Source organism: Alosa alosa, chromosome 2, assembly GCF_017589495.1.
Source record: "Alosa alosa isolate M-15738 ecotype Scorff River chromosome 2, AALO_Geno_1.1, whole genome shotgun sequence".
Lineage (NCBI taxonomy): Eukaryota > Metazoa > Chordata > Actinopteri > Clupeiformes > Clupeidae > Alosa > Alosa alosa.
In genome coordinates, this window is record NC_063190.1 from 11,690,492 (window position 1) to 11,705,941 (window position 15,450).

The 15,450-nt window shown below is 42.2% G+C and overlaps 1 protein-coding gene across 1 annotated transcript in view; it reads left to right on the forward strand.

Moving 5' to 3' along the window:
• Positions 1-1,580: 1,580 nt before the first annotated feature.
• esama (endothelial cell adhesion molecule a) overlaps positions 1,581-15,450 on the forward strand; it is a 47,020-nt gene continuing 33,150 nt past the window's right edge. Inside the window, exon 1 of the mRNA XM_048238023.1 lies at positions 1,581-2,111. Coding sequence (XP_048093980.1) covers positions 2,051-2,111 — 61 coding nt within the window. The 5' untranslated portion in view covers positions 1,581-2,050. The remainder of the gene's footprint in view (positions 2,112-15,450) is intronic.

Below are 15,450 nucleotides of genomic sequence, written 5' to 3' on the forward strand. Positions count from 1 at the left end.
TTGTTACCATTTTTAAAAACAGTCATAAAGATTGTGATATAGGGTAGCCTAAAACTAATGGCATTCTGGTCATAGACTTCTGTTTTCAATGTTGTGAAGGTCCATGGTTTGGGATTTATTAAAGTAGTTAACAGTAGTGTTGTGCTTTTATGCAATAGAAGACCAGGTGAGGTTTTTGACTTAATTTCACATTTGCTGAGGAAATACAATTTAGGTCTACCTGTGCTCAGCAGGATATTTCTGAGCAGTGGAGCTCAAAGGCTTCCATAGATAACAGCTCTTTTTTCCCCAGTTTCTAAATTCTACAAAGCTCTTTCGAAGACAGAGCCTAGCGTGATCTGTGCTGTTATGGATTCAGTGTTGGCGTAATCCAAGATTGTGTTGTGCAAATGCACACTAATACAAGAGCCAAGGGTGTAATCACAGACGTAAGCCCTATGCACCTCTTATAATCGAGCAGTCCTGCCGCATTTCCTTCAACCACATTGCCATGGTAACCCGGCCAGCACTGGGGAGACAGAAGCGGGTAGGTGTTCAGCTCTGGGGGGGCTGTCCTGTCCAGTATCACCAACCTGGGCCCCGCTTGAGTCGCTGTGTGTCCTGGAGCACTCTAGCCTACGACCAGGCGCCCCTGCCTGTTCCCTTGCATTAACCATAGAAGACATGCAATGAAATATGAGGGCTTACCCATGCAAATGCAAAGCCTGGTGAAACTACCCTCCCTACCTGACCCATCCACAGCTCTAGGGTGGTCTGTCTGACTGACAGTGAAAAACAAAAAAGAATCAATCAAATGTATGCAGAATTAATGTTATGGGAATCCACTGTCTGTAACTTTCCACCCAGTTTTGAGCAAGACAAAAACAAAACAATATAGAGTAGTCCGAGAACAGTTAGTAGGCCATTGGTAGGCAACAGTTGTTGAATGCTTTTTGCATTATCACATAAAAACTACTGAAAACATTTTTCATATGTCTTGTTTGTCTAAGTGATCAATTATAAGCAGTTAACACAATTAACTCATTAAATACAAGGAGCATTTTTTCCAAATTCACATGATACCCGAAGCAGCACCTTGGGACAGCTGAGACTCACTCACCCATAATGCTGGACAGCTACCTCACAGTGAGGCTACATTTAAGGTGTCTTATCTGTGCATCTGTTGCAACTGTAGGCCTACTTAGTCTACACTCAAAATGTCTGGTAAAAGCCCTTTGGAATGCCAGACCTTAACAGTGAAAGGCCATCAATCCACTGATTATGTTATAGTAAAAACTGTTGCAATGAAAGTTGGTTTTGGTTTTAAGTTTGATGATGAGACAGAAGGTGATAAAATGGATTTCCTATTAGCCTATTGCAGACAGTACAGCAGAATCACAGAATCATAATCAGCTTTTTTGACAGCCAGGTCCTATTTCTAATTGTCCAGGATGGCCATTTACTTGATTATATTGATTGTGGAATAACAACGTAGCCTACTTCTAGGGTTGAGAGGGGGAATTGTTTCACTACAGAAACCCTGCTCACTGACACGTCGAAGAACAGGGGGCGTATCCCAACAGGCACAGGTGAACCTCCGAGCTTCGGAGACACTCCGGAGACAGTGCGCTCTCTGTATACGGATATGGCTCATAATAACATCTTTGCCATTTTTACATTTTGACTGAGGCAACGAGCTGTTCCTAAGGGAAGCTCAGTGGTAGGCTGTTGGACACTGTGAAGGAAACGGATGGGAATGCATCTGTTTGAATGAGCAGTCAGTTTTCTTTGAGTCTGTTCATTTAACTCACGTTTATGCTTATGGGTGTTTGAGAACTGGATGATAACTGTTCCAGATGATTTTGCACTCGGACTTCACGGCTTAGACCCATGCTGACAACCTCATCGTATGTCTTTCGCTGTCGTGATTGTAGGAAATACTTGAAAGATCTAAACTGCTTCGCCCAAGGCAAATTGGTCTCCGGTGATAACAGGGAATACTTCAGACGACCGCTTTCAGTAATAAGGCTGTGTGAAGCGAGTGCACCGCACTCTTGACGCCAACCGTGCGATGGAGACTTCCAGGAAACTTGGCACCTTGATCTCATTGTCCTTTCTGTGTTTTCTCTCAGGTATGTCCACCTCAGTCGTTGAACATAACATTTACTTGTTTTACGTGTGCACGATGGCTTGGTTATTTATCGGCTATATGGTTTAATATGTGATGGTTCATGTGAGTCTGTCGTTCAGTTCCAATCCTTTAGCTTACATAAAAGAGGTAAACAGTACTTTGAGGTACTGTTACTGCAAAATGACTTTTCTCCAAAGGCAATGCAAATGTTACAATTGTCTTGTACAAGATTAGTTACAGCGGCTTTAACATGGGGATTTAAAGTTGAAACACCTGTTCTTTTTTCGCATTTCCCCCTCTTTTAAAAAATACTCTTGAGGTCAAAAGAAAAAAACTAAACCATTCCTATTGCAATACTCAGGTGAAATGGGACACTGTTCTGAACAATATAAAAGTTTTAGGTTTAAAAATCGATTTGGTCGGGAGCGTAGGCTAAAGCCATTCCACTGCAATTGTTTTGTGATTAGCAAATACTCGCGCGCACATCGTTTTCGGTCATATGTTGAAAGGATTCAGAAAAAAACACAACCTCACACACCAGTAATGAGTGACAGAGTTCAATAACATTCTTACAAACCACTTGTAAACCCCTTCATTTTAATCAGCAAGTTTTCCAGTAGTTCTGTGTGAACTACACTAGCCCCCATGAGCTCTGTATTTCCAAAACAGTCCTCCTGGAATCTTAGGCTGCCGCCAAAGAGGTAGAGGGCACAGTGTGTGGCCAGGTATGGTGGAGTGGTCCCGCAGTCTCTCATTATCTGCTTTTAAGTGTGACTAGATCCCTCAATTCTTGGCATTCCTCTTCCATAACTACAAATAGATTTTAATGAAGGAAAACTTTACAGCTGCAGAACAGATAGGCTACAGGACAAACGCACTGGGCGAACACACATCTCTCCTTTCGGAAAATAGGAGTAGGCTATATCCTGCCAACTATGCCACTTTGTGACAAGGGATAGGGCATCAATCTGTGAAAGATCTGACTACACCATCCTGGGAATTTCTCCCAGGGAAATATTTACCTCAAACCAGTACAGACAACCCAAAATGCATTCAGGTTCATTAAGAAGCAGGGAATGTGATTCCATCCATCCCCCACCCAAGAGCTGTAATACCAAATAGTAAGAATACAGAGAGTGATCAATCACCAGTTCACATATAAATGAGGGAAGGACAGGGGTAATGGTCAGAGCCAAGGCTTAAGGCTGAGAGGCTGGCTAGTTAAGGAAGAGAGGTATGGGGGTGTCTGGTTGGGCCAGGGTGGACACTGCCCACCCAGAAAAAAAGCTTTAGATGGCCAGAGGAATCTTCAGTCGATCAAAAATATGAGAAATGACCATATTCATAATATCAATTATGCATAATACAGGTTAAGTAAGTTACCAAACTGACCACATTTAATCAGGGAAGAACGATGCAACTCTCTCTCTGTCTCTCATGACAGAAACAAGAGTATCACACAAGAAATGCAAACTGAATTAACATACATCACATACATTCAGTTAAGGTCACCACACTAAAATGGACGAATAACGGTTAGCATCTAGCAGAGATAGCTAGTAGGCAAATAAAGAAATGAGGGGAGTAACTGTTATAAACAGACAAAGCGATTAGGCAAAGGCAGTTATGGGTGATGCCATCTAGACCAAGCCAAATAGAAGCAGTTAAGAACAGGCAGAGCACTTATGACCAAACCAGGCCAGGTAAGGAGGTTAGGCAAAGTTATCGATGTGCAAAGCAGCAATGTTCTTGGGATGTGAACCAGAGTAGCAGCCATGTCATAATTCCTTTTCTCATCTCACAACTGCCTCATCTGCCTGACACAGGAACAGTCCAGCGATGTGGTCAGTAAATAGCCACTAATACAGCATAATATGGGCTGGTTTCACATGGTTTCCTGGTTTCCTAAACTATGTATATAGTTGATTTATGGGTGTTGATGCATGGGAGCAGGATAGTCTCCTGGGGCCAAATGTGTCACTTCATCATGAGCGCACTCATGAGCAGACTACTTGTTGACGGTTTGGTAGACCAGTGGATGCTAAATCATTACTGACAAGACTAAGCACCCACACGTTTAACATCAGTCTTGACAAGACCACCATTGAATCACCGTACCTTACTTTGTGCTACATTATTAAATCTTTACACTTACCCCCTAGGTACCCCTATTTTGAGTTTTTGCTTGAAATTGCACAATGCAATTTGACAATTGACAATGTAAAGCACTATACAGATTGTACATGAAAAATGTTCCCATATATGGATTCCCAAGAGTTCAAGTTTTCAAATGGTGTATATAATATTACTATGCTACATAGCAATATGGTGCATATAATTGATTTAGAATGTTGGGGGGAGGTGGGGGCACTGCAATTTGTCCCGCCTGCGGGACACCCTCAGTGTAAATTAAGAGGCCTGGGATTGGCTTTGCAAAGTTCAGTTCAGTTCAATTTCTGGTTGTTTCCACATCATGTGTAACACAAGTCTGTCTTCTGTGAGACTTGACAGTGAGTAGTGTCACCATGTGCTTTGTGAGAGCCACAGACACAGAGACCACAGTTTTTTTTTATCAAATTCATGAATCTCTCCTGATGGTACTCTGGCTGTTCTGTGTGTGTTCTCCTGCATGCATAGACCTGGCTCTGTAAATTTGAATAATAATAATAAAAAAAAATCCTCATCCAATCAACACGTTGCTTCAGGGGCATGTGTAACGGTGGCTAGCTGGTCCGTAGCTGTGCGCAGTATGTTCGTTGGTAAGCCTCCCTCCCGACGCCTTAAGAGTAGTGCTGGGAAGAAAGCTAGGAGCCTGGGCTTTTAGCCCGATTGCTAGCATGCTCAACTTCCGATCCGTGGTGCTGTTGTTTGCGGGTTCGAGTCAGTTAATTTTCAGTATATTTTCGATACAGCCTGTAAGTACCGCTAGCGTAACATTCACTGACAATATTGCTGATGCTCAATACATACATATGCAGGAGTAGTATTTTGAAAAGGTGTGAAATGATTTTTGACGTTAATAAATTCAACTGATACATGGTCCGCCTTTGAATTTGAAAGATGATCTGCACGTAAAAATAGACATCTGTTGATTACTGTTTAAGACTAAGATTTGGTACACATCTGTATTGAACTTAACATCCCATACCTAATCACTTCGGTACAAATATGTGTTCCTTCACATCCTACGCTTCTATCCTAAGTGACTAACAGAGACCAGTTGCTACAATGCGGGGTGCCTTGCTCAACACCAACACGAAGATCACAACAGATTTGGACGCACATAGTGCGCACTGTAGTGCTTCCTTGGCCTAATTATTTGTAATGACAAGCTACTAATTGACCTGATAGAAACTTAAAAAAGCCATGTTTGAATGTATAGGTCTTAGGAGATGTACTAAAGTCAGAAGGCAAGCCAAAAATGGAAAAAAGAGGTTTGAATGGTTACAACAGTGAGAACAGCTATTGTTAACATTAACAACCTACCTTCTTTACTGAAGAACTAAGGAAAGTAGTGACATATTCTAAGACCAGTAAAAGTACCTAGCTGATGTTAACTGCAGTCCCCCTCTCAAGCAGTCATTGAATGAAGACAACCTGCCATGGAGGACTAGCTGTCTCCACAACACATCAATGAGATGCACAGTTAGGTTATCATGTATAGGTTATCATGTTTCTGTTTAAACACGGCTTAGGTCATAATTAGCATATTTATAATTCATAAGCTCATGCTGTTTCTATATATAATTAGTACACATGTGTTATGTTTAAACTCCCAGTTCTCCCAATTAAGGCTTGTGTCGGAGCATGGTGTCCCTTATTAAAAGATGGCCTGTTCATCGTACCTGCAAGAATGCCTCTTCTCTGCATATTAAAGCTCACGTGTGGTACTGTGTGTACTAAAACACAGTCAGATGTGTGTGTCAGTCATCAACGGCTTGAGTGGATTACTGTGCGAGTGTGTCTGAGAAGGGGGGTTGTGTGGTATTTCTGTGCACTGCCTCGTCTGTCCCACCTGTGCTAGCAGGGTTGTATTGGCTTGACCATGTTAAATATTTGTACTCTCACTCTTTCTCTCTCTCTCTCTCTCTCTCTCTCTCTCTCTCTCTCTCTTTGTGTGCGTGGGTGCACACACACTCAGACACACACCACACTTGTTCAGTCCTTCTGGGCAATGATTCACATGGCATAGTTTTTGTTTATTTAAGTTGTTTGTACACAACTCTATGACTCAGTTTTTACTTTGTGTGTGTGTGTGTGTGTGCGTGCGTGCATGTGTGTTTGTGTCTGTGTTGTATCGGGGACACTAATTCCTACCTTTGTACATATTTATATAGGCATACAAATGTTTTTATTTTATACTTTTGTTCTTACAAAATGGACAACATAGTTGAAGCAATGCCACAGATGGGATACTTTGTGGTACTGATGTATGGAGCCCTAGAGGGGTCATTGCAAGATATTTCTTTCTGTATATCCAGAAAACGTGCGCTCATTTTGCTAAATTGTGTGCTCTTTTTACTAAATCGGGTGCACGTTTTACTAATAGTACAGTACGCTGTGTTTGGAAAATGGGCTCTTGCTAGATTTTTCTGTAAAAATTGTTTTTTTTTTTGCCTATTTTGCTAATATAGAGTCTAAGGAACAAGATTTTTTTTTGTCTTCAAATTTTCACGATCCATCTTTGTGTGTTTTTATCTGTATTTTTTCAAATAAGCGATTATATCTAGTCCGAAAAGTGATTTTCACATTTTCTTCTAATTTTTTGACAATTAATTCCACTTTTTGCACACAAAACCCACAGATAATGTAGAAAGGTTGTTGGTTCTAAAACAATATCCATAGTTTTCAAACTTTGAGTGTCTGAAAAGTGTAAAAACACCTCCTCCCATGTTGCCTATGTCAAAAACGATTTCTTAATCTTTGCTTTTCTTGATGCTTTCCTTGACCTGCCATGTCATTCTATTGTCTACCTTAAGAGAAATTTGTCTTGGAAATAATCTATAATAGTACAGGCAACACAGTACACCACTAGGTGTCATAGGCATGGGTAGTTAAGTAGCAGTAGGCAAAATTAACAAACAAAAGAATATAAGGTACAAACAAACAGACAAACCATGGATATAAGTTGCAAACAAACAAACAAACAGACAAACCACGGATGGCCCTCTCACAGCCTGAACTAATACAACAAACAAATAACTCAAGGGAAAACATTGGTCAGACACTAAACCATGTGCATTTGCTCTCTTTAATCTGGTACGCCCTCCAAATGAGCCTGGGACAGTTGGTCAAGGCTAAAGTTAACACCATCTTGGTCACTGTGATGCTAAGCACTAGTCCTGGTGTGGACTATGACTACCCTCAATGAGTCTCCAACTACAGGGCTACTGAGGCCTGGCTCCCTCCCGATATCCCCATGAGGCTGTGGAGCAGCCAGTGCTGGTGGGCTGGATGAATCTTGACTGGTGGGAACAGGTTTAAGCTCGGAGCGATGCATGGATGCATGGTCTTAAGGGGGCCCTCCTCCCCATACAGCCTGATCTTATAGTGTGTGCCAATTCCATCCAGACACTCCACAATTTCATACTTGGTGGACACCCACGTATCCTGGATTTTGTGGCGACCGTGAAAATGGTTCTTGCAAAAGAGTGTACATGTACATTACATTTAGCAGACACTTCTTGACCAAAGTCACTTACATACTGTATATCAGCTATATTACAAGGGATCACATTGTCCCCGGAGCAACTTGGGGTTAAGTGCCTTGCTCAAGGGCATAACAGTGGAAGCCGGGAATTGAACCGACAACTTTCAGGCTACTGCACGCTAGCTCAGCTCCTTAACCACTACACTACCACTGCCCACTAGAAAAAGACTAGAGTGCCAGGTGTTGTAACATCAAGAGTACCTGACTTCTGTCTATGCTAGTGCTAGGAGACACTTAGAAGAGGCTGCGTAATATGGGTACAGTGTCAGGACCACCATGCCTATTATATGCCGCAGCCTCTTCTAAGTGTCTCCTAGCACTAGCATAGACAGAAGTCAGGTACTCTTGATGTTACACCACCCAATCAGTCGGTGGACTGTTCCAGTGGTCACCTCCAGTGTTTCCAAGTAACTGTGGCTTCTGACCGAACATCAGCTCGTATGGAGAGTGCTGTGTGGACTGGTACATGGTGGTATTATAGGTGAACAGGAGCTGAGGGAGCAACTGGGGCCATTTACGCTTCTTTTCAGGGGGTAAGGTCCTGAGCAAGTCATGAAGTGTCCTGTTGAAACATTCACATTGACCATTCTCCTCTGGATGATAAGTGGTGGTTCTACTCTTTGTTATGCTGTAGATGTCACACAGGTGCTTCAACAGCTCCCCCTCAAAGCTGCGCCCCTGATCAGAGTGGATTCTCCGTGGCACGCCATACACATAGAACCATCTCTCAGTTAGAATCTTAGCTACGGTGGAAGCTCTCTGATCAGAGGTGGGAAAGGCCTGGGTCAACTTTGAGAAAACATTTATGACTACCACAACATTCTCTTGTCCTGTGCAAGCCCAATCCAAGAGAGTAAAGTCAATGGAGATTATCTACAAAGGCTTAGTGGCTAACAGATTTCCCAAGAAGGTTCTGGTTCGGGTTGACTTGCTTTAGCAACCACACAGTGCTCACACTCTGGCATATAAAATCTGTGGTCCTGTCCACCCCCAGATGGCCATGGTTGTTGTGTAGGCTAGTGAGCACTTCGACTCGCAACACCTTGGGCAGTAAAAGCTGCAGCACTGGATCCCTGGAAGGAGGAACCTGGATCGCTCAGTACAATGTCCCATCCACTTCTTGTATCTGAGACCACTGCTTTATCAGCTGCTGGACTTCCCTTGGTTCACTCCACTTGTCTTAAAGCAACACCAAAGAGTTTTTTGTACCTTAAAATAATGTTTCCAAAATTATTTCCGTGGTTCATCAACTCGTAACAGGGTGAACGGCACTTCTGCATTCGTTTGCGGTCCTCTATCGGCTATAACCGCACTATGTAAGTTTGCCAGATCGGGTAGTGGATCTGTAGTTCGATGGAATGAGACATAAGAAACTACAAATTTGACTTGCATGATGTCGCAATACATCGTAGCATACTTTCATAAAATCATGCAACATATTCTACCTTGTCTATGAACATCGTTATTTACAAAGCCGTTGGATAAACAAATTGCGTGCGTGCGACAGAGGAAAAGTTCTTTGGTGTTGCTTTAACGGGTAGGTGGTCGTCCCTGTCACAAAAACCACAGGTATCTGGAAATACAGGGATCAGTCCCTTGCAGGACTTTCAGGTCTCTTTTGGTTCGACCAGGGGTGGTGTCCACCATACAAGATTCTGTAATCCAAGAGTCTTGGATAGGTGCACTCGAGTATACATGTTGGCTATGGCAATCGGCAGGGGGATGTCCAGGCCGTGTGACACAGATCGGACAGTGTTAGTGGGGCTTGTGGGAAGCCTAGAAAGGGCATCGAAGTTTGAGTTTCATGGCACAATAATTTGACATGTTCTTCTCACTTTGCCGCAAGCCCCAGCTAGCAAAGGCTGTTGGTCGCCGTAACTTATCCTTCTCCTGTCACAGCACTGCCCCCAATCCTGCATGGCTTGCATCCGTCTCTAAGATAAAGGGACGACTGAAATCGGCATAACCTCGGACTGGTGCTTGAACAAGCTGTTCTTTTAAGGCTCTGAATCCAGAAAAAGTTCTGAAGACAAACCTGAACCTGACTACATTCAATGTTAACTATCCAATATTCAGATGTCTCTTTTTTTGTAATTGAAATGTATGCAAATTATTGCATTATTAGATAGATAGATAGATAGATACTTTATTGATCCCCAGGGGAAATTCAAGGTCTCAGTAGCATACAGACATCACACACACATTCACTAACAGCAGAAAAAAATAATTAAAAGTATAAAATATAAAAAACACAACTAAGCAATAATGACAGTAGAAGATAAAGAATGTACTAAAATACAAATTATACTAAATAACACTTAATCTAAATCAATTCTAACAGTATCCACATAGTGGGTGATAATCAAGAGGTGCTTGCAATGACTGAGGCAGGGACTGAGCCTGTGATTCTCTGTGCATAGTAAGGTAAGGTAAGGTGCTCTGTGTGAGTGAGTATCATGGTGATGGTGCAAATGAGTCCAATAGTGCAATAGTGCAAGAATAAAGTCTGGAGACCAGCATAAAATAAGGTAATATAAAAAAAAAACTATAGAAAAAACTATATCTCTCTCTCTATATATATATATATAATAAGAAAAGGTATACGTGTGGCCACAATTCGGCTGTGGCATGGAGGGAAGGGTTATGCATATGTGCTAATATAGCACGCAAACAGTGAGGCAGAAAGACAGTGGTAAAAAGTGGCTAGTGGACAGACAGTATCCAAACATGGAGGGGGTGAAGAGGCTATGCGGAGAAGTCTATCTCTCTCTTTCATAATAATATCAAGGAGTTACATTGTTTACCCTATTCACCCGCTCTATGTTGCCTATGGAGGCCAGTTTTAGGCCGCAAATGTTAATTAGCAGGTTTAAAACTAAAATATCAACTAAGTAAATATGATATTCAGAATCAGCACCCAAAAATTAGGCAAAATACCCTCTTTACCAGTGTTTTCTCACATTTGACCCCCGAGTGATAGTAGTCCCAGTCTTAATTATGCATTGATTAAATGATCATCTAAGTGTGAATATGGATCGTGAAAATTTGAGGACAAAAAAAAAATCTTGTTACATCTTGTTCCTTAGACTCTATACTAGCAAAATATGCAAAGAAAATCAGTTTTTAAAAGAAAATCCAGTGGGATTACACAAGACACCGTACTATAAATAGTGCACTCATTTTACTAAATTGTGCTCTCAGTTTAGTAAATCATGCGCACAATTTACTAAATAGTGTGCACGTTTGACTAAATTGTGCACTCATTTTACTAAATTGTGCTCTCATTTAAATTTTTGTAAAGAAAAGTGAAATGCTAGTATGAATAAAGTGACTCGGCAGGATATCACATTAAATAGAAAGTGTGCACCGGCGGCGTAATGTGTTTACATTGTAGTTCAAAATAATAGTGAAGTTATTCATAGGTGTGCTTTCTTTGTGTTATGGAAATTGCCTTGAATATTTCAGCGCAGTGTTTTTGAAAGGGCATTTCTCATTTCCAAGCAGAAGACTAAGTTGTGTGAGTGCTGGGCGACGCCGGTGGAGACGATAGGTTTATGGTCTGGGAGAGGCTGATAAGGACAGACAGGTCTATCCCTGTTATCGCATGTGTTGTTCATGACCAAAGTGGCGAAGACTCCTTATCGGCAAACTCGCCCCCAAATTAATCTCCGTCCTTGGCATGCAATTTGAAAAAGGACATCTCTGTTCATTCATTGTTTATATGTCAGGCAGAGTCTGAGAAAAGGTTACTCACTCTGCGTTCAGAGAACTCTTGAACAGCAAGCAGAGGACAGTTCTGTGCAACATACTTATGGATTTTCAAATCATCACTTTGGGAATGATATCATGGTTGTAAAAACTGGCCAGTGGAAGACCCGCTCAGGAAGTACTGTGTTGGTCTCAGAAATGCGGCTCACGCTTCCTCCCTACTGCCCCAGTGCAGGCCCCATTTCCTTTTTTAGCCTGCTTCTGCTCGTTGGGTTGTTTTCCCGCTATTGTCCTCATCTCAATCCTACATCCTTTAAAAAGACTTTTCAACAGTTTGAATGTCACATTGTCATAATGTCACAAATAGAATAACTGTCATTATCTTCAATGTCTAAATATAACTATAAATCAGAGCAGACCAATTGGAAATGCATTTTTAAAGATCCACAAGGGAATAGTAATAAGAATTCAGTCGACAAAAATGTATTCTTGAATGTGGAGATCTCTAGAGATGAGAGCAGGAAGCACAGCTCTGTTCTCAGGTGTTGGCCGGGTATTTTGAATTGTCAGACATGGTGCAAAATGACTCAAAGTCCCTCCTGGCAAGATCTGAATATATGGTGCACATGAGGTCACGAATGTCACTATTGCTCATCACTAACTGGACTCAAATGGTCTTAGGCAGCAGGTGTACCCGGCCTCTGGCCACCCTCTGAACTGCATGCCTGTATTTTTGGTCTGGTCCAGATCTGACCCTTAACAGGCAGATCCACACCTCATCAGGTCCAGATTGGTACCTCATCAGGTCCAGATTGGCATCACATTAGGTCCAGATTGGCTCCATCAGAAGAGTTGCTAGGCTAATCAGCTCCATCAGAAGAGTTGCTAGGCTAATCAGCTCTATCAGAAGAGTTGCTAGGCTAATCAGCTCCATCAGAAGAGCAGAGCCGAGCAGGCATGTGTCCCAGAGTCACTTGCTCCAAGGGAGCCCACATGCAGGCATCTGATACATCACTCTCACTCATCTGTGACTCTGACTCCTCAGCATTTCCATCTCTCTCTCTCTCTCTCTCTCTCTCTCTCTCTCTCTCTCTCTCTCTTCCACTATCTATCTTCCTCTCTCTCTCCAACTATCTCTTTCTCGTCCTCTCTTCCTCTCTCTCTCTCTCTCCCTCTGTCCCCAGAGGAGCTCGCTCCGAGCTGACCAAGGGGGTCATGAGAAAAGCAGTGGGCGACTTTCCCAACACTCCTGCTGTGTACGACAGCCTTAAAGACGCATGCGCGCGTACTCCACCACTGTCCATGCAGCCCCACACCACCCCACCACCCCCCCCCAGTCCTCCCTCTCATATGGCCATAATTTTGTTTACAGTAGACCATCACTACACAAGCACACTGTATACACTTAGGGATAATCTCTCCTGGATTATCTAGGTCGTCATTCACCTCCCCATAAGGCTTGTAGTGTTTTGACAATCATTTTTATTTCATTAATACTTGTTTATCGTTGAACCATTGGAAACATGGAATCTTGTATTCACCACTAACATAAATGATGTCATACCTTCATTGCTGGTATTAGGTTAGTCATCAATGTTGGCAATAATTTTTTTTATCAATATTTATGTATTAGTGAACCATTTAAGACATGGCATGGAGTATTCACTAGGGTCAAGGCTTGTAGGATGTTTTTTGTCCTTAAATAGGTTTCTCTTTCTTAAATGTTTCTACATATCCCCTTTGTACTTGAGGGATATACCTGGACTCAGTCTTGATATTAAGTATAAATGTTCTACCAGACAGTACAGTGTTATGACAGGCAGTCTTGTCCGGTGGCTTGTGTCCGATCTCTGAGTGCTGTCTTATGGTTCACGGCACGTTTCTGCTGTCACCCCTGTTCCCTGTGCATACTGGGAGCTGTCAGCAGTGAGTGTCGGCTTTGTATTCGGTGAGTGTCTCATCTTAGCAGAGGTCAGCGGCTTGGACTGAGATGACAGGTTCAGGGTTTGCTCTGTCTGACACAACTCACGCAGATGGTCTTCAGGTCTGAGCTAAACACTTGGGATTGTTTGGAGGGGTTTTTCTTGAGTTTATGTGTGAGTTAGCAATGACTGGGCTGGGTACCAGTGCATTGTTTTTACCCTAAGTTCTATTATAAGTTAACCTTCAATAATAGGTTAATAATATGTACAGTATGGTGCCATAATAAGAGATAATAATATGTATGGTGCCATTTTCTCAAGGGTAAAATAAGTGGTAAGTCTGAGGGTGGTTTTGACATCGACCTGATGTCAGCCCTAGAGAATGGTAAAGTAATCCCTTAGAATCCCATAAATGTTTAGTTCATGTATGATTTGGCATAGTATGGGACCTGTGCCAATGTTTTTATTTGTAGAAAATGTAAGTTCTTTCATAAATTCATGTTTATTTTTTGACTGGCGCCTTATACTGTATGGTGTCGTTATGGACATACGGAGAAATAAATAAATCATCATGTCATCATGTATTTTCTTATGTAGCTCAATTTCAAGGTTACCTGACTTACATTCGAGTGTAGTTTTGAAATAGACCTGATGCCAGCTCTAAAGGATCTGTCTGCCAAGAGAAGAAATGCTTGAAGAATTTTAAAGAAATCCCTTGGAATCCCATATGGCCAATCAGAACTGAGAATCCTTCATCTACCCATTCTCACAGACTGTAGAGGGCATGACCCTAAAAGACGCCACATAAGGATGGAAATCTCCTGACCTGGTTTGTGACAGCTATAGTAATCTTAAGATAAGAAAAAAGAAAAATCAGTCTTAATACCATTTACCACACACCCGTTATAGACAAAGCCGTAGACGGAGGGAAAAAAAGCTAATGCTGCAATGTACCCAATGTATTACCTTTTCACTGTGTTGGAGCACAGGCGATCTGGTGGAAAATAATGTAATTATGTCCACACTAGTAGACACGTGCCTTCAAGCTCACACACACACACACACACACACACACACAGGACTTGGTTAGGCTCAGTCTCAGTCAATATAGTTGAGCTCTGTGGAGAACTCTCTCCCTCTCTCTAACCCATATCATCCTCCTTACATCTCCACCAGTGAGATCATCCTCACCTCCTTACATTCCACCACCTTCTTCATCTCTCTCCATCATTCCTTACTTCTTTGAGATTCATACTCCTTTGTTCATGTTCTGTCTGTCTTTTTCTCTCTCTTTTGAAACATACACACATTCTCCACACACACACACACACACACATATTCTTCAGAGAATGTGCTGACAGAGACTCCCACTCTATGCCACACTACACTGTCTCAGGCTCAGGCTCTGGCTCAGGCTCACGGCTGGATATGCTTTCAGTAAAGTGTGTGTGTGTGTGTGTGTGTGTGTGTGTGTGTGTGTGTGTGTGTGTGTGTGTCTGTGTGTGTGTCTGTGTGTGTGTGTGTGTGTGTGTGTGTGTGTGTGTGTGTGTGTGTGTGTGTGTGTGTATGTGTGTGTGTGTGTGTGTGTGTGTTGATATGGCAAGTTTCGGGTCCTGCTCGAGCGTCTGTAGAGCTGCCATTATGCTGCCAACTCATCAGCCCCTTTTGGTCATCCATTCACAAGCAGAATAACCAACTCACAGCCAAAGAACAGACCCCTACACGACAGCTCCTACTGTTGTGATTGCTGATGGATGCACACACACAAACACACACACACACACACATACAGAATTAATGGTATCTTCACTGTCATGAATGAACACACACAAGCACAGGGAATTAATGGTACACCCATACATTTCCCTGAATACACACAAACACACACACACACACACACACACACAACTAATGATATACTCACACACTGTCATTGTGTGTGTTGATGGATACTGTTATACTGGTGAATCACTGTGTGTATGTTTTGTGTGTGTGTGTGT